The sequence below is a fragment of the Sinohyriopsis cumingii genome, chromosome 2, assembly GCF_028554795.1.
Source record: "Sinohyriopsis cumingii isolate HCF-2022 chromosome 2, ASM2855479v2, whole genome shotgun sequence".
Lineage (NCBI taxonomy): Eukaryota > Metazoa > Mollusca > Bivalvia > Unionida > Unionidae > Sinohyriopsis > Sinohyriopsis cumingii.
This window is the reverse complement of record NC_142962.1, coordinates 32,386,766-32,407,837: the sequence shown is the minus strand read 5'-3', so window position 1 is coordinate 32,407,837 and position 21,072 is coordinate 32,386,766. Positions and strand designations below refer to the sequence as shown.

The window sequence follows — 21,072 nt, the reverse complement described above, 5'->3', positions numbered from 1 at the left end:
AGCTACCAGGAGATTCTTTATGCAACCATCCACAAAAAGCCAGGTGCTTTACTATTCAATATACAAATAATGCCAAGAGATCCCTTATTTGCTCATCCAAAAGAGAGCCAGATGCTTCAATATTAAACAGACCAAAAACTGCCAGGATATTCCTTTTTTCTCCATAATCTGTAAATAGCCAAGTGCTTCAGTATTAAATAACCAAATAATGCATGGAGATTCCTTATTCATTCATCCAGAAACAGCCAGGTGCTTCAACAATGAATGGCCCATAAACTGCATGGAGATTCCTTATTCGTTCATCCAGAAACAGTCAGGTGTTTCAACAATGAATGGCCCATAAACTGCAAGGAAATTCCTTATTCATTTATCCAGAAACAGCCAGGGACTAATCAGCACTGAATGACACATAAACTGCATGGAGATTCCTTATTCATTCATCCAGAAACAGCCAGGTGCTTCAACAATGAATGGCCCATAAACTGCATCAAGATTCCTTATTCGTTCATCCAGAAACAGTCAAGTGTTTCAACAATGAATTGCCCATAAACTGCAAGGAAATTCCTTATTCATTCATCCAAAAACTGCCAGGGACTTCAACACTGAATGGCCCATAAACTGCAAGGAAATTACTTATTCATTCATCCAAAAACAGCCAGGGACTTCAACAATGAATGGCCCTAAACTGCAAATAGATTCCTTATTCATTGATCCAAAAACAGCCAGGGACTTCAACACTGAATGGGCCATAAACTGCAAGGCAAGGAAATTCCTTATTCATTGATCCAAAAACAGCCAGGTGTTTCAACAATGAATGGCCCATAAAACTGCAAGGAAATTCCTTATTCATTCATCCAAAAACAGCCAGGGACTTCAACAATGAATGGCCCATAAACTGCAAATAGATTCCTTATTCATTGATCCAAAAACAGCCAGGGACTTCAACACTGAATGGGCCATAAACTGCAAGGCAAGGAAATTCCTTATTCACTGATCCAAAAACAGCCAGGTGTTTCAACACTGAATGGCCCATACACTGCAAGGAGATTCCTTATTCATTCAACCAAAAACAGCCAGGGACTTCAATACTGAATGGCCCATAAACTGAAAGGAAATTCCTTATTCATTCATCCAAAAACAGCCATGTCTTTCAATCTGAATCACTCATCACTCTGAAGATTAATTTTTCAATGATCTATAAGATGTCATGTGATTCAGTAGTCAACGAGCAGTAAGGACAGGTTAAAACTGAGATAAACTTTTCTAGCCAGTGTTATATTGGACATAAATGTTTTATCTGTTGTATATATTGTCTTGCTTGTGTGTGTGTGTGTGTGTGTGTGTGTGTGTGTGTGTGCTTGTATATATGTATGTATGTTTACAGTGTACAGCCTGCCATACTTCATTACTATATACAGTAGAGTACGTTTTTAAAGGTTGTCTCAAAACATCCTATAGCATGAATATGTAAGCGAATGACAGAATAAAATTATTTACCATAATAGCGTGTGCATTGCATTCTGGAACATATTATTAATTCACCAATTTATTCTCCTTTCTCAGTCTATCAGAAGTTTTCGCTGAGAGCAGTTGTGAAACTCTCTTTAGTAGGTAGCAGTATTTGTAGATTATAAATCTACAAATCTATATTTACATATACATGTATATATTATATTTCTTTTGCGAGAAATATAAGCTAGTTATTACACTTACGTCTTAGGACTAACTGTAGATAGTTAATAAGTATACATGAGATTTGCATCACATACGAATTGTGTGAGGTTGTATTGTCTCTATTGTAATTTATGTTTGTATTTGTACTTGATTTTTGCTTTATATGTTGTAGGTTTAATTGCTACCTACCTTACATCTGCAAATAAATTTATACTGACTAGTGATACATTATCATTATTCTATCACCCGGTCTACACTTATTAAAAGAAAATCTTTTGGACACTGATAAACGGTCATGTTCTGCTGAATTTTAAGGTTCACCAATCAAATTACAACTTTCTTATGACTGAAAATGAAAAACAAAAATCGGAACATAATGTTACATTTTATCTGATACACAACTAAAAATGTGTCGACGTGAAATTTCATTAAAATATGAACTTTCATTGGTGCATATCAGGTCTCTACAATGTTTGAGATCTTGATTTTAATCCGATTGATACATGACATTGATTTCATTCTTATCGATACATGTCATTGATTTTAATCTGATTGATACATTACACTGATTTTAAACCACTTGATACGTGTCATTGATTTTAATCTGATACATGTCATTGATTTTATTCTTATTGATACATGTCATTGATTTTAATCTGATTGATACATTACACTGATTTTAAACCACTTGATACGTGTCATTGATTTTAATCTGATACATGACATTGATTTTATTCTTATTGATACATGTCATTGATTTTAATATAATAGATACATGTCATTGATTTTAATATAATAGATACATGTCATTGATTTTAATATAATAGATACATGTCATTGATTTTAAGCCACTTTATAATGTCATTGAATTTAATCCATTTGTTACATGGCACTGTCTTTAATCCAATTTATACAGTGGATTGATTTTAATCCAACTGATACATGACATTGATTTTAATCTGACTGATACATGATACTGACTATAACCTAATTGATACATGACAGTGATTTTAATCCTCTCAATACATAACATTCATTTTAATCCTATTGATACATGTCATTCATTTTAATTCTATTAATACATGTCATTCATTTTAATGCAATTGATAAATGACATTGATTTGAATCCGACTAATATATGACACTGATTTTAATCTGATTGACACATGACATTGATTTCAATCTGATTGATACATGAAAATGATTTCAATTCGATTGATACATGACATTGATTTTAATCTGACTGATAAATTATATTGATTTTAATCTGACTGATACATGCCATTAATTAAATCCTATTGATACATTTCATTTTAATCCAATTGATAAATGACATTGATTTGAATCCAACTGACACGACATTGATTTTAATCTGATTGGCACATGACACTGATTTTAAGCTGATTGAAACATGAAACTGATTTCAATCCAAACTGATACATGCCAGTGATTTAAATCCTATTGATACATTTTAATTCAATTGATAAATGACATTGATTTTAATCCAACTGATACATGACATTGATTTTAATCTGAATGACACGACATTGATTTTAATCTGAATGACACGACACTGATTTAAATCTGATTGACACATGACACTGATTTAAATCTGATTGAAACATGAAATTGATTTCAATCTGATTGATACATGATACTGATTTCAATCTGATTGATACCTGACAATGATTTTAATCTGATTGATACATGACACTGACTTATTCAAAATTAAGTAGCTACTGAATCTTGAATAGGCAACAAAGTAATGTTTTTTTTTGTGTACAACTGCCAATTAATAAGTTGCTATTCCTTGTTTCAAATCATCAATGTTTTGGGTTTATTTCATTTTCAATGAAAATGTTGCTTAACTCATTAACTCCTAGCACTGCATTTATGTGGCGGGGGTAGTAGCCTACTGCCAAGCTCTGTAGCGTCAAGATCATGTATGACACACAAAAGTGGGTGGTATTACAGAAGGCAGACAGATGTAGCTCTACAATGATACCAAATAATCTGGAAGTTCTAGTTGCACTACAAAATACAGAGGGAAAAACCTAATTTTTTGGACCCAATTTTTTTCCACCCAAAATTCACCGGTGGTCAGAATCCTATTTTGTGTCTGGATTTTAGACTTTTTGGTCTCAGATCTAAGGCAGACCAGTCTGAAATGCACACAGACAGATGAACCTTTGCAAAAAGTAAGATAAGATGGGCATTTGGAATAAAGAGTGGTCCCAATACGAAAATGACGGATCTGTTAAGCAAAAAAAGAAAAAGAAAAGAGAACTCCAACTTTTACCATTTTGCTCATGTGCAAGCCAAATAGCCATTGAAAAACAATGTTTCTAACACAAGTAAGAATTAGGTTAATGGAAAATCACTTGGAAGTTGATGTATTAGGATGTATTCAGAAATAGTCCACAAAATGTGTTTCCTACTTGCATTTCAGGCGAAAATGACAAAAACCTCCAGGCGTTAATGAGTTAAATGAAAATTCATTCTCTGTATCAGCTTGTGTACAAATCACATCCAAACTGCATGCATACTGATCTGATAGACCCAGATCTATATGATGTACCAGTAGATCAGGGTTCATAATGATCTTTCTTCCTATGACTTCAAGCCAACACCACATAACCTGGTCTGTCAACACCTTATGCACATCTGGTTTAAGTAAAGATAGATTTGTTATCTAGAAAAAACAATAATGGCAGTTGGCTAACAGTCTAAGAAGAAAAAAGTCTGCAAAATTTTCAGACACATTTACAAGCAATTTAGGAAGAAACACAGAAAGTCAAAAAATATATTAACAGTTTTAATTAAATTTTGATGACGGAAACATAAGGAAGAATACACATATTCTAAATTATGGACTTTGTTACAGCGGAAAGAAAAAATATATAATATCTACATGACACCCAACTGAAATTAGGCAAATAAACCATGTGCTATCAAAAGAAACATTATGTTACCATGGAAACACAAAAATGAAAATACTCTTAAAGACAAGACTTGACATGTGTAATCAGAACTGTTGCCCAGAAACACATCATTTTGGAAGCTCCACACAGATATGTGGGGAAAAACAAATAGCAATATTCACATGTAAATATCCTTGGGGAAAAGATTAGTCAGCCATTAACAATGTTGTCAGAAATTACAGCTATCAAACAATTGCTCCATCGCATCAGCAGGGAAATAAACTTTTTTCCTTAGTATAACCTATGCACATCTAAGAAAAGTGTACAAATAAATCTGCAATAACATACTGGATGTTTCCCATAACACGCCCAGGGGCTAGACTAATAAATTTGTCAAAAAGTAGTGGGTTAATTTATTATCAGGCATAAAGAAATTGGACATAAATACTTGCCACAATTTGTGAAAATAGGGGTGGGTATGTCATCAGGTATCGGCTTATCATTGGATAAATATGGTATGTGATGGCAATTCTTGATCAACAACTATTTTCTGGCATCCCTCAAATATGACAAATCAGAGAGATGAGCACGAGATAATCATACCCGACTTGTGCGTGCTTCCTTAATTAAGAGGGAACTTCAACCTGAGTGTGTACATTGCCAGTATCCACTCAGAGTGGAACACATTGTTGTTGAAGGTGTTATTTCAGCCTGGGATACAGAAGAATTTTGCCATTAAATGCTTGAATCAACTAAATATGGATGTACCACCCCCAAAAAATCTTACTTTTTATGTAAACACTTTTTACAAAAAAAATTTAATCATGTTTAATTATATATGATGTGTTACTTTTATATTTTGCTTTATATACACTCTATGGAATATTAAATTTTTTCTGATGTGCTTATCTTCATCTTCACATTTATTTTTGGAAGAGTGTATCTTCCTGTTGTTTTTATGCAATTATTTTTACATTTATTAAACATTTCCCATTCATTGGCACCTTATAGCCATTATCACGCTGAGGTGCCTAAAAGTGCTACTACAAAACAATCCAATGAAAAATTTAAGACTAGCTGCATTCACGTGATTTCGTCATACACTAAAACCAAACTGACATAAAAAAGAGCAATAATTCTTCAATAAAAAATTACAGGAGCACTGTCATTTTTTAAAATGTGAATCTTCACATGATGACCAAAGTATGTTTACAAGATTCTATCTAACAGTGCATTCAGCTTAAAGATTAAAAGGGCTGTAACTCTAACAAAAATTACTTGAGCAATGTGATCTGTCAATACATGTGTCTTCTGATGATGACTATAATATATTTTTCATGGTGATCCACAGAAAACTGAGACTATTTCATTGTTTTCTCCATGCTTCCCAACTTGTACATTTTTTAAAAAAACGGTAAAACTCAAAAAGGCACATGCAAATATCACAAAATTCACACAAAGATAGCTGTCTCTATTGAATATTATCATGTGCTGTGTCCTGACTATGAACAAATCCACCAAGTCATCAAGACATATGGCTTTCTCACTCACGCTTTTTGACAAGCTTATCAATAATCACGATTACTTCCTGCTTAATGATGGAACTCTGAAGTGAGTGAATCACAAAGAATTAAAGAATGTCTCAATGACACTGATAATGGCTGATGGTCTGATAGAAATACAAATACCATCAAGTTAGTTAGGACAGGAAAAAACTAAATTGAAATTAATGACAATAGGATGTTTCCTCAGCATCTTTATGTAAATAGCTTCTTTGATTAAGCCTACAGAATGAACAAGAAAACAGAATAATTACAATGCTTAAATTGCATATAAAAAGAATGGCATCAAAATGACCAAAATGAGAAGAAAAAATATCTCATTTTGTCAGCAGCTGTGTTACACTTTAAAAGGAATATCGATGATAGAACTATTGTATTTCAATTCAATGGATATATACTATTATCCTTTTTTTTTCAGCAAGTGTATGGGAAAATAATTCAACAACAGTTTAGTATGAAAATGAACTACTAGTATGAAAGGACTCCAGTAATTTACAAGAACATCATCTACAGGTTCTTTACTGTGGTGATGCAATAAGAAAGTAATATATAAATAACTGAAGAAAAGGGAAGGACAAAGGACCTCATGAACCCAGGGTTCCTTAAGGCTCTAAAGCTGATGAAAAAACTTCTAGCTGCTTTCACAAGATTCCATTATTGATAGCATTCAGCCGCAAGTCAAAAAGGGCAGTAACTCTAACACTTGCAGGAGCACAGTGATATGACAATGTAAACATTTTCAGGTGATGACTATACAATTTGTCAAGGATAGGATTTAGATCCAAACACCAAACCGTGTAAGATCAGACACCAAAAGCAATTTCATCTATTGACATATAAATTCATCCTCAACTAAAAGCAGTATAATCTAATCTGCCATTTAACAGTGAAATATTATATTCTCCTAACTGACATGTCAACAATTCCTCTAAAAAGAACCAAAAATGACCAGTGGATTCCTGTAAATACACTTATCCCTAAATATACCAATGGAATTGATTCCTGCAGATTCACTTTTCCTTAAAAAGAGCAATGGAATTGATTCCTGCATATGCACATTTCCCTAAAGAGATCTATGGAATTGATTCCTGCATATGCACTTTTTCTTACAGAGACCCATAGAATTGATTCCTGCTATGTACTTTTCCCTAAAGAGACCTATGGAATTGATTCCTGCAGATGCACTTTTCCCTAAAGAGACCTATGGAATTGATTCCTGTTGATGCACTTTTCCTTAATAACCAGATTGACAGACATAATATTGTATGAATAAGGAACATAATCAGATTCATCGTGCTGAAAAATGACCTAATTACTAGATCTTTATTCAATCGGAGTAAAACAAATACAGTGACTACCAGGGCTATGTGCTATTCAAACTGCTTGATACTTTCAACATTCATGCTGAACAAGTGTTTCTCAATGGGATGATATTTTTACCCTTGAGGAACCCTGAAAAAATGTTACCAAGTTTTAATTCTGGGCTTAGTTCTATGTCTATAACATTATCTCTGAACAGATTTCCAAGAAACTTTGACACAATCATTTTGAAAAAGCTAGCACTGTATAAAAAATAAAAAAAAAGTAAAAAGAAAAACAAAACAAAAAACCCTAAACCAAATGAACTGCTGCTTTCCAAAACTTTCTGGTCCAGATCCAAAATTCCTGGCTTTGAGCCATCAAAGATGAAGCAATCTTGAACCCTATACATGGCAGTATGATGCTACTATGGGTTTGGGGTCAGTTATTGGTAATTGGGCACAATTTATAATGCTAATGTAAGAAGTCAATTGGTGCAAGTATTTATCAAAGTCACTTTGGTATTTATTTTTCCCTAATCCTGTCCAGAAGTCCATCCAAGAAAGTTGTATGAAGGGCATGAATGATTGATTAAATGTCCGCAGTTAATGATTAGACAAAATTATTTGTTATTAATGGCATGGTATTAGGATGTCCTGAATAAAGCAACCGATGATCATGACATTCTCCAAAGTCTTCTATTTTGGGGGATGTCTATGCATTTGATATGTCTATGTGCTGTGAAGGTCTATATATAGGCAATGTCTATTTCAGGGGATGTCAATGTATAGGGAATGTCCATAGATATAGGGAGACGTCTATGTATAGGGGATGTCTAAGTATAGGGAATGACCATGTATAGGGTATGTCCATGTATGTATGGAGATGTCTATGTACAGGGAATGTCTATGTATAGGAAATTACCATGTATAGGGGATGTCAATGTATGTATGGAGATGTCTATGTACAAGGAATGTCTATGTATAGGGAATGACCATGTATAGGGGATGTTAATGTATAGGGAAATGTCTATGTACAGGGAATGTCTATGTATAGGGAATGACCATGTATATAGGGAGATGTCTATGTACAGGGCATGTCTATGTAGAGATGATGTCTAAGTTTTGAGAATCTCTATGTACAGGAAAGACAAATATATGTTGCCCTTTAGTATACTGTTACCCCTCATGTAAAGATGGCATGTTCATGGACTCTGTCAAACTGTCTAGCTACAACTACACACATATTTCACCTGAATTAGCTCTTGGATAATGAGTACCAGATTAGCCCAAGTAGTGAAAAAAACCATATCAATGTTTCCTCTGATTTGAAAAAAGGAGGTCAGTAAATATTTGTTTGTTTCAGTTTGTAAAAATTATGACTTTTTACATTCTTGATTAGTTCCATTTGTCGAACTAAAGAACTACAAAGTATTTTAAATATCTAATTTTAATACCCCTCCCTCCATTAAAATGGAGAGCATGGGATTTTAGAAGCCTGTCTGGTTACAGGAAACACAGACTTTTTTTCTCTTGTTCTTAACATGATCAAATACTCTTGTGTGTGTTGCTGTTTACAATATATTTATTTTGACACACAAGCTGTCCTACTTGTAACACTTAACTGTATGGTGGAGTCATTTTTTAATGTGCTATAGGTTTACAGCTCTTTCAAGCCTTATAATAATTTGATATCACCATAAAGGCCTTATCAGACAAACAGAACAGCACTTAAACTTAATTATGAATCAATATTTCTCATTTGTAAATGTTTCTAAAATAAGTTTCTTGAATATTCTTGTGCACAGAACACAGATAATGCCCTCATAACAGACAGATTTTTTTAAAACTTTCTCTGCCCTAGGTCAATTTAGGATGTGCTGGAGTAAATGGAAATCCATCCTGGATTGCTAATTGCCTCTTTGTTCTCTGGTTCTCTTTACCTCAAACACAAATCAATGCCAAGATCAGGGCCACTAAAAGTAGGCTGTATAAGCTGTTTTCAACCTAAGTAAAATTGGCATAAAGTACAGAAACAAAAATGCAAGCTTGTCACATTTGGCATCCAGAATCAAGGTGGTACCATGCAAAAATCTCTTTGATTGTGAGTCACTGATCTGTTTAAGATTGTATTGATTTATGGTAATAAAAGTCTAGAGAACCTTCATGCAGATTAAGGCATGTGTGATCAAAGTCAACCATCTGCAATCTTTTGGAGGCAATCCATGTATGCATCTATACTAAGCATATGAATGGTCTCTGAAATTGCCAAATTGATTACCCAAGATTGCCTGACCTATGCAATTTGTGGGATGAGATGGGCTACTGAAACTCAATTATCAAGTCATTATACTGGTCTTCTTTGGTTTGGTAAATCAATAGCATTTTCATATCCTGTATGGATTTTAATATACCATGTGATAACTTCCTCCTAAAACGTGATATTTATAGTCAGAACTCTCCGTTTCGATATATAGCATTATCACATCATCTTTATAACACTTATGTTTTCTTAAAAAATAGCATGCCAAAACACTTGTATATCTATGCCATATATATATATATATATATATATATATATATATATATATATATATATATATATATATATATATATATAAGGATATCCTCACTCAAAAAAATTTAGCAAAGCAATAAATATGGAAAATAAGAATATTATCAACTTCATAGTCAAACAGTCCAAATTATTATCGTACTGTTTAAAAATATGTACATGTATTTGAAAGCTCCTGGCTGTTTAAAGTGATGACAGCTGCAGTTACATTAAATAATGGGTCACTATTTTTGTCAAGCCAATGAACAATGTTAGTCCAATGTTTTCTGAAAAAAGCTTGTGAGAAAATAATGTGCAAATAAACAAAAAAGTTCTCCTACCAGTGTGAACAAATGGAAGATATCTGATAAAAATTACACAAGGACACATTTCAGAACATGAGTCACTCTAAGAATTCAACTCTCTTGGAATTGATTTAACAATCAAGAAATAATGACTTTTAAATTATCTTACTGCATGTGGAGAATTATCAGGTGTAATGTAACAACGATGATTTCTTGTATTTTACTGCATGTCAAATGCAACAAACACTTGGTGCATCCAAAACACCAATTAAGAAATGAAAAGCTTCTTTCTCTGAGTCACCTTTTGTAACTTTTGTGTTAAAACATGCTCTATTTGACCATACATTAGGAGCTTTTGGGAAGGACTGCATTTATCTTCCTGTGGATACATAGGTATCTAGTATCTAGAGATAGATACATAATGAAATACTCTAGAGAACTAAGTATCCACAGAAAAATAAATGTCAAAATACTCTGTAGGAAACTAGGTATATACAGGGAGATAAATAGCAAAGTACTCTTTGTGAAAATAGGTATTTTCAGAGAGATAAATCACAAGATACTCAACAAGAAGCTAGGTATCAACAGGGAGATCAATGTATAAAATACTCTGTAGGAAACCAGGTATTTCAAGCAGATAAATTATAAAATACTCTGTAGGAAACCAGGAAACCAGGTATTTCAAGCAAATAAATTATAAAATACTCTGTAGGAAACCAGGTATTTCAAGTAGATAAATTATAAAATACTCTGTAGGAAACCAGGTATTTCAAGCAGATAAATTATAAAATTCTCTGTAGGAAGCTATGTCTCTCAAGAAAGATGTGAAAATACTCTATATGAAAAGAGAGATACATGTCAATATAGCATGCAGAAACTTGGTAACTACTGGGAGATAAATCACAAAATACTCTGTAGGAAAGAAGGTACGCATATCTCTACAGTGATCAATATCAAATAGTGTGCAATCCTTCCCAGAAACCTAATTTATGGTCAGTATTAACTCAAATAAAGCATTTCTCTTACAAAATTTAGAGAAGGTGAATCGGAGAGAAGAAGCATTAATTTATGGATGCTATGTTTACTGGTACTGCTCAGAAATTAACAACCGAAATGGCACATGTTTTAATCTTACTTATAATCCTACTAACGGATCAGCAAGGTTTGGCCTTTAGTGATATGTCCTTTGGCAAGGCATTTTACTAGAATTTCCTTGGCATTAAGCAATCCACTGGTGTTGCTGTCTTATTAACCAGCAAACCAAATCAAAACCAAACTTAATTCTCAAATGTCACAAAAACAAAAGATATGAAAGACATACAATTATCTTGCCTACTCAAGGGACACCCATTTAGTTTGAATATTTGACAAACCATGCTGTTATAAAGTCCTAGTGCATGGACTGGACTCTGATCAGAGGCAGTTTGGACATTTCAAGTATGGAAAAGTGAACTTCCACTGTAGTTTTAGTAGGTTTTAATGTGACAGTAATATCAACCAAACACTTGGTATCTTTCAAAAATGTTACTTTTGCAGATAAAAACATTTCTCTGCCACTGAAATCAACAGCCAATCAGAAGACAGGTGTTGGTAACAAGCATCTAAAACATGATTTATTTGACAAATATTATAAGTCTGGAATAAAAGACACTTAAACTGGATGAGTCAAAGTGAATAAAAGCATCAACTTGGGAAATCAAAAGTCAACATTATGCTGGCCTTAAATTGAATAAATGAGGCACATTTACATACTCTAAATACACAAAATCAGAAAACATGAAAAAGAGTCCCTCAAAGGAACTTGTGTTCTACTGTTTATAGAATTTCCAGGATTCCAAGATCAGATTGTTCTTTCTTTGAACTGCTGAATGTTGTTGTTGTTGTTGTAGGGTTTAACGCCACTTTTCAGCACAAGATAGGCCATACATGGCGGCCAGTATTAATGGTGGAACTGCTGAATGTAATATTCCTAAAAGATAACAAGATTTCTTCTGTAATATCCATATTGCCAGATCACCACCAGTTTCACTTAGGACCAACTTGGCATCATTAGAAGTCTTTTGGTAAAAAGCCCACATCAATATCAACAACCATTTAGAAGAATTAGTGTAAACAAGATTTTCAAGATGACCATAACGCAGCCATATTGCAAGATTTCGTTTAGGGCTATCTGCACATCATTTATAGTTTTCTGGTGATAAACTATGTCAACATGACTTTCCACTTAGGAGTAGCAATAACAAGATTTTCATGATAGCTGCCTTGGTGGCCATAATGGACATAAGATCAGCACCATTTTTTGGGAGCAACTAGACACTGTAAGAAATCCTTTGGTGAAATCTCTAAGTTGATATGACTATCAATCGAGGAGGAATAGCTACATCAAGATTTTCAAGATGGTTATCATGGTGGTCAGTTCAGTACCATTTTCACTTAGGACCAACTTGAATTCAATAAGTATTTTCATCAAAGCTCCATGTCAATATGACTTCTAGTGGAATGACACCATTTTCATTCACAACCAACTTTCTAAGACATCAATATGGCCATCTACAGTATCTAGAAGGAATATTGACAAGATTTTCAAGACAGCCATCATGGTGGTCATACTGATAGTCAGAATGGCACAGTTTTCAATGAGGACCAACTAAACAAGAAGTCTTTTGGTAAAAACCCTGTCTTTTGGTGAAAGCCCTACGTCAACATGACTTTCTAGTCTGGAAGTAATAAGAAGACTTCCAAGTTGGTTGTCAATGCTGGCTGTCATATCAGCAAATCATAAAAAGTTTTGCGAATATTCCATGTTGATATAAACATCCATTCAGGAAAAGTAGTGAGAATAGTTTCAAGACTGCCACAGTGCCCGCTATAAAGGATGCCCATGAGGCACCATTTTCATTTAGGACCAAATAAGCATTGCAATAAATTTGCATGAAAATTTCTTGGCAATCCTCCAAGTTTTTAGGAGGAATAACAAACTTCCGATTAGGGACTGATGGATAGTATATACATCAGAGGACCAACAATACACTATCCCATTAGTTCCTCTGGTATACCAGTAGAGCTGAAATTGGCAAATCACTACATAGGCACTAAGAGAAACAACAGAAATACTTCCATTTGCAATCAGTGGGTTCAAGCTTCAGAATCTAAACTGTATCTGACTAGAAAATTATTAAATGCAAATCTACTTGACCCAGTCAAAATCTAAAACTCTGAAAATGCTTGTGGAAGATTGCAATATTACAGCATTGTGACAAGCACAATCATTATTTATCCAAATATCTGAAGAATTACCTAAACAACAAGCTATATATACACAGTACATAAAAAAAACATTTGAAAACATTTTACGTTGCAAATATACTGTATTTGTAGGAGTCAAGGAAAAATAAAATATTTACATGTTATAAATAACACTGAAAACCAGAAGTTTTTTTTTTTACAAAAGATGTTTTATTTCATAAAGAATATACAGCCTAAAGCCAAAGCACTGTTTTTATCTGATGATATGGCTGTGCAGGCTGACATGCCCCATCATCCTCCAACCACCCCCTCTTTGACAAAAATTTGCAAGTATTTATGGGTTTTTGGTCGAATAATAAGTCCACATCATACTTTTAGGACAATTTTGTTTCAATTTTTTCTTTTTACTTTGACAATTTATGAAGCTGGTTGCCTGAACTAATCGTGAGAGAAGCATTGTAAAATGTTCTGGTCATGAAAGCTCAAAAGAAGCTGAAATATTCGGATCTCTTAAAGTTCCCTTCTCTTAGCCGATAAAATGTTTTTCATTAAGCTGTGAATTAAACAAGCCAACAAATTTCTTCCTGAAGAATTCACAATTATATGTCTCCTATGGGAACACTTGTATGGACTGGAGGAATGCGACTTCAGTTTTATTACAGCTTCAAGTGAAGGCATATGGCAAATTGATATTTTTGTTGGTTTTATCTTGAATGCTTTGCTATGAATAGTATTCAGTTTTGATTTGCCACAATACACCAGCAAATTAAAAAACCACACAATTTATTGATTTAAAAAAACAACGGCATAAAAACCCTGGTCTGTGGCTTCATTATGAAATAGAGACCAGAGTCTTTGTTCCTTGTGTGTGCTTTATCTACAGGAATTATTACATATGTGCTTTCTCATGAAATTCATCAGCAGATTGAGATATGGAATGCAGTTGCATAAAATGGTTAACTGAAAATCCTAGAGGACAGCGAAAATTTACTGCAAGGCAGAAGTTGACACATCTGGTGGTGTTCTCAGTTTTCTCACTATTACTCACCCATCTGCCTGCCATGGTCCCCAATTAATCCAGAATCTTACCTGAATCTCACCAGCAAATTGAACAAGTTCAACATAAAAGTACAAGAGGTCTAGGTGGGGGAAGACATTCACTTTCTTGGCTTGCAAAACTTAACAGTTGACCATCACTCTAAGCAGATGTTTGTATCATACTTATTTTACCTGATTCTACTCTATCTTGAAAGAAAATTCTTTCTAATGATAAAGGTGGTGTTCCAATTCATACAAAAAAGTACATGAATCAGACACTGACAGCAGTTGGCACAAAGCATTGGCCAAATACATACAGAAATAGAAGTCTGATGCACACATAAAATTACAGTAAGTATCTGTGGGTTGGACCAAGGGTATTTTGGTATTCTGGACGTTTCTGTTTCACCTTGTGGGAAGATGAATTTTCATCCTACAGTTGGGGTATTTTTCTTTGGGGTCAGCAATAGCAATAGATTATGTAATGTATTATTAAACTCATAGAATTTTGTGAAACTTGCTTTTCCTTCTTTGTCCCTGTGAAACTGACATTTAACCTTTATAAAGACCCTTTGTTTCCCATGCAAGCAATGTACAATGTTTGGTCAAAGTAGGTAATAAAGAACTCAAAATATTGAGGAAACCCTTTTTCTAAGAGTCCCTGACCTTTGACCTTTTGCCCCTCCCCAAAATTAATAGGCGTCTTTCTGATCTCAAATGCAAAACATTTACAAAGTTTGGTAAAGGTATCAGGTAAACATACTAAATTAATGTCTGCAAACATTTTCCTTTTTTTATTTCCTGCTATCTTGATCTAAGTTTTTAAGTTTCCAAGCTCAGTAGGTTTCTTCTTTGACTCAGATACATGTTACTTAAGTAAATTTGGTAGCTGTGGAGGGTAGAGAACTCAAGTTATTGTGCAGAATCAATATCAGGAAGTGACATGGTGATGCACGGATGAAAAGATTGAAAACATCACATAAAACACTGCTCTGCTTTATGGTCAGCAAGATCAGATATCTGAAGGTATTTAGGCTTGTCAGATATTTGCTGTCACTTTTTCAACTGTCAATCAACAACTATAATTGAGAGTAACTGACATAAATATGACTTTTGACAGGTTTGTATCCCCTTTAAAATATAGTATCTGTACATATTTTGACATTGATGTAGCAAGTGGCATACAGTACAATGTCTATTACAAATATTCATGACTACATAATTTTCTCCAACGTAAACAAGTGTCCTATATGAAAGGGTTAAACATATTAAGTGCAATGAGGAGGATCACATACACACTCAATTGGTAAGTATCCTTAATATGAAAGTGTCTGCTAAACAGGTTTCACTATATACCCGGTAGTTTAAAACAAAAGTACCACAAAAGGTACATGACAATGCATAATAAAGACGATCTAGTGACCAATTTCAGACAAATTACCCTGACATTTCATCTAGGAAATTGTCTACTGTATGTTAAGCTGTGGACCTGGGTCTACAAAATATTTCTCAGGATTAAGATGTCACAACCTGGATAAAGATATAGACCACAGATGTACATTACCCCTTTGTAACCCTGGCCTTGTGGCACTATGTATGACTTAAAATATGAAAGACATTGTCAAGATATGGAAAAGGCTCAATTTTTATTAAAGCATCTTGATTAGTTTAAAACAAAAATTTAAAAAAATTAAGCCTATATGGGGAGTGAAGTCACTGTTTTATATTTTTCCTTGTCATGACCTTGACCTTGAGACGGGGGTGTGGCTACTGCATGTGACACAGTGTCTTGTCATGATATGTAACTGGTTCATGAAAATATCTTTTGTGCTTTCAAAAATTATACTATGAACAACAAGCATACAAGTTGGAGTTGCATTTTCCGTAGCTATAACCATGACCTGGAGGCAGGGGGGCATGGCTATGGTACAAAACACACCATCTCTACATAATATATAACTGGCTCTATATGATATATAATTGGCAAAAGTTGTCATCAAAATATATTCAGTGGTTCAATAGTTATACTCTAAACAAGATACAAGTCATAGAATTATAGTTTCCATTGCCGTTACCTTGAACTTGAGAATGTGTGTGTGTGATTTGGAATTTTAACGTAGCTTTAACAAATTTTCAGTCATATCACTACGATATCTGCAGTGTGACAGTTAATAGTGATGTCTAGCACCGGAGCATCATGCCGCAGACATGTACCATGATGTCCCACCCAGTTACATTATCCTGACATCAGGCCAACCAGTCCTAACACTAACCTCTTGATGCTGAGCGTCAAGCGAGGCAGCTGTTTGTACCATTTTTTGTAAGTTATTGGTATAACTCGGCCGTTGATCGAACCCACGAACTCCTGCATATGAGGCGGACACTCTAACCACTAGGACACTGGAGTGGTTTGAACTTGAGAAAGGAGGGGGGAACTAGGGTATGTGACACACCTTTTATACATGACATAATTGGTTAAGGCTTCATTAAAATACCTTCAGTGGTTCAAAACTTATACTTCAGACAAGGAAACAAGTTACAGAATTATATTTTCCTTTGCTATTATAGTTTTGGTATGGAGGTCTATATATAATATATAACAGGATAAAGTTTCATAAAAATATCTTCAATTGTTTAAAAGCTACACTCTAAACAAGGACATAAAATTCCATTTTTCCTTGCCTTGATCCTGACCTTAAGGAGGCCTAGCAATCACAATAGCCTCAGTCTTTTGTATCAAGCTAGAAACATCCTCAGACGTATAAGGCAAACTGATTTCTCTATTTTTGGGTGTTGGTGGTGGGTAGCACAACATTTGTTCCCAGAACATACTTGAACTAAATAACTGGCTGTCTAAACACAGACAATGTAAGAAATCTATTGTTAACTTTAAGCAACTTTTGAATCATTTTTCATGAATCATTACTTTAGTTTTCATATACACAGTGACATAGCATTTCATCATGTGATCTTGTCTTGTTACAGTTTCATTCTCATAAACTAAATTGAAAATTGCCTCGTCTCCAAAATATCTGAAGTTTCTCCCAAAAAAAGCAAAGAACGCTTTTACTGGGTGGGGTGGGGGGGTCTTGATTATGATACACAACACACTGTCTAGTCAGAATATATAACCTGGGTAGGAAAGTTTTATGAAAATCTCTCCAACTGAAAGGTTATGGACAGCAAAAGCAAATGTAATGGAAAACATCATATCATAATATGCTCAACTTAAGACAGGAATATAACAACTGCACCTGACACTCCATCCCACTCTTTCCTTAAGGCTTTCTGGTTTTGTATAATATGCCAATGGTTTTACTGGCAAATATCCAATATTTTGCACTCTCTTAAAGATGCTATCTTCAAAATCTGCAGATAGTGAATTTGAAATACAAACTGTAAAACAGTGTGCAGTCTTTTATTGCTTGGAATGCAAACAATTGAGTTAGTCGAGTGTGGTGGAGTATCAGTCTGTACTTCATATTGTTGCCTATCTTTCAAATCAAATTTAAGGTTAACCTTTCTTTGTAATCATAATAAAACAGATCACTGGATGTATTTACATAGTTTTGGTAATTGAAATCGACTCAGTAGAACCCACTAAAGGTAACATTTATCCTTTCGATATAAAAATTAATTTTCGTTATTGAGAGAATGTCTTAAAAAAAAAACGTTTTCATGTTTGTTCCAATAAGGTTTTTCAGTGTGTGATGGTGGGGATAGGGTAGGAAGATACTTAAAAAAGAAAATGTTCTCTTGTTCCAATAAGGTTTTCACTGTGTGAGGGTGGGGATAGGGGAGGCAGATACTTAGTCAAAATGTTTCCTTCTATCTTAAGAACCAATAATTGACTGCTGAATGTGGATGAGCTTGACTTGACTGTTTTTTTTTTTAATAAAAAGAAGGCTTTGTGATCTGTAAATATGAAACATAGGAAAAGCTTGTGGAGCTAACGAGAAGAATTTTTTAAAGAAATAATGGAATCAATTCTTTTCCTCCATCGGTGTTTTCACATACACACACATTTATCAAACTATTTTTACAACCTTTTCTTTTGAAAACTGTAGTCATGTTACCACCTGTCAAACAAAACAATGAAAGTGCCAAATATCATTATTCTAAATGACCACAAAAAATTGGCTTCAAACATATACATACCCTGACTTTGGGCACCACTCTACGCATGCATTCGGCATGGCTGTCTCGTAGTAGGTCTGGAACATTGTTAATAACACTTATTCGCTGCACCTCTTGACCAGAGCTGGAATAAAAGGGGAAAGAATATATATATTTATATACTTGTAAATGCTTGTCTTTAAATGGTAATATTGCCAAATATACCATATTTACTGGCACATAAGGGACATTCATTTGTTAATGGATGGTACAAAAACTAACATCATTCACTCACAATAAAACGTTTCTCTGTTCTAAATCCTACAACAAATATTCTCAATAAATATGCTGCATTGGTACATTTCAAATAAGATTTCCAAATCTGGAGTAACATTTACAATTCAAAATAATGAGCAATATTTATAAAGGTAACTGTGTTATAATGAAGTGCATTATGGTGAGGGAATGCTGTATACTGAGATCATACATTTTTCTTTAGGCTGCTATCTATTTGGGATACTGGAATATGTCTATTACTTGAACCACTGGAAGATGCTGATTTTGTGTGGAAAAATAGTTGCATGGATATTTGTTTTCAATCAATTTTACTGTCTGAGGTCTTGATGCAAGTCCATATAAGCAAACCATTTGGAAATGTATGCTTCCACATAACTGGCATTCTTCTGTACACATATCTAATGCTAAAAAAGACAAAACTTTTTGCTGTTGCATCTGAATAATTTCTCAAGAGGGATGACTCTTTTGTGGTGGGGGATCATACTTATCGAATGAGGTTGCCATCTAGAGGCCATCAACATGTAAACATTTAATATGTTAAAAAATCTGACTGCTTATTGTTGTCCTGGCTCTGCTGCAATATTGACAACACACACCTAATCTGGCAAATTGATAGATGGTGCACATAGACAACACACACCTAATCTGGCAAATTGTTACATGATGCACACAAATACATTAAAGATCTGAAGCATTTACACTAAAAGTGTGAGAACTCAATCACTTGAATACTCAATATTACTTGAATGACTCACTGGATGACTTAGGCTAGGTTCTGGTGTAAAACACTCTATTGACTACAATATGGAAAACTCAGAGCTAACAAAAAACATGAACCCCAAATGTGGTTGTGCGGTGCTTCAAGTTTTTCAAGTTCTATTAAACAAGCTCTGCTATTAGTGAACCTACATTAGTTGTAATGCAGAACGAAAAGGTACAATAAGCTAGAAGGGATAGGAACTTTCCAGATGGTCTATAATTTCTCTTATGATAAAATGAAGTTGGTTCTGTTAGTGAGCATTGTTTCTCAACCCATTTCAAATACACATTGTCAAAATAAACTATGTTCACAATTCTTTTTAAAAATCAGTCTAAAGGTAAACTGCTTGCACATTAATTTATTGAAAAACATTGTGGAATCTCTGCATGGCTGAAAACTTTGATCAAAAAGTGATTTACTTTTTTTGTAGAAAGAAAAGCATCCTCCCTCCCAATCTCGTACCTTGAAAATCATTCTCTTAATACAATGTATCACACCATGTAACATTGAAAATAAGGTTACAGAATCTTGGGACTCTCTGAAGGCATCCAAATACCCAACAGATTTGGTTTTTCTCAATAGCTTTTTGAGATGTCTAGCTTACAAGGCAAGTGTATGAATGAGTGTGTGATCTGAATTTTTAATGAAGCTTTAACAGTTTTCCAGTCATATTGTTACAATGTCTGCATTGTGGCAGTTTATAGGGATATCTAGGTGAGGGGCATCGTGCCGCAGACATGCAGCATCATGTCCTACCCAGTCACATTATCCTGACACAAGGTTAACCAGTCCTAACACTAACCTCTTAATGCTAAAGTGCCAAATGAGTCAGCTGCTTGTTCCATTTTTATAAGACTTTTGTATGACTCGGATGGGGTACAAACCCGCAGCCTCCCACATCTGAGGCAGATGCTCTGACCACTTAGGCCAGACCAGAGTGGTCTAAGGCAAGTGTGATGGATGGACGGAGTGACAACATAAACCCAGTATGCCTTCCCATCTTTGGGGTGGATGGGAAGGGAGGCATAATCATCTAAAATGTAAGGGGAGAAAAGGACTGTCAGATGCTGCATCAAACTTTAAAAACAAACTAAGCTTCATTTGTGATATTTAAAAAAAAATTTATTTTATTCAAGATGCTATTATGCTATGATGAATGGCTGATTTATTGCTTGGTTGACTGATGAACTAATTTGTGTTTGGCACTGCAACACAATACAGGTTATACAGTGCCAGCACTTGGAGTAAAGTGAATTGACCTGACACACACCAATGCAGCTGGGTGAGATTCAAACTAGCAC

General features: G+C 34.3%; 1 protein-coding gene across 6 annotated transcripts in view; it reads right to left on the bottom strand.

Moving 5' to 3' along the window:
- The window catches only part of LOC149804578 (serine/threonine-protein phosphatase 4 regulatory subunit 4-like), a 256,122-nt gene that overhangs the window by 120,095 nt on the left and 114,955 nt on the right, over window positions 1–21,072 (bottom strand). For all 6 annotated transcript variants that reach the window (XM_089941767.1, XM_089941759.1, XM_089941784.1 and 3 more), the window contains one exon: window positions 18,757–18,859. In XM_089941767.1, the coding sequence (XP_089797893.1) occupies window positions 18,757–18,859 (103 nt within the window). The remainder of the gene's footprint in view (window positions 1–18,756; window positions 18,860–21,072) is intronic.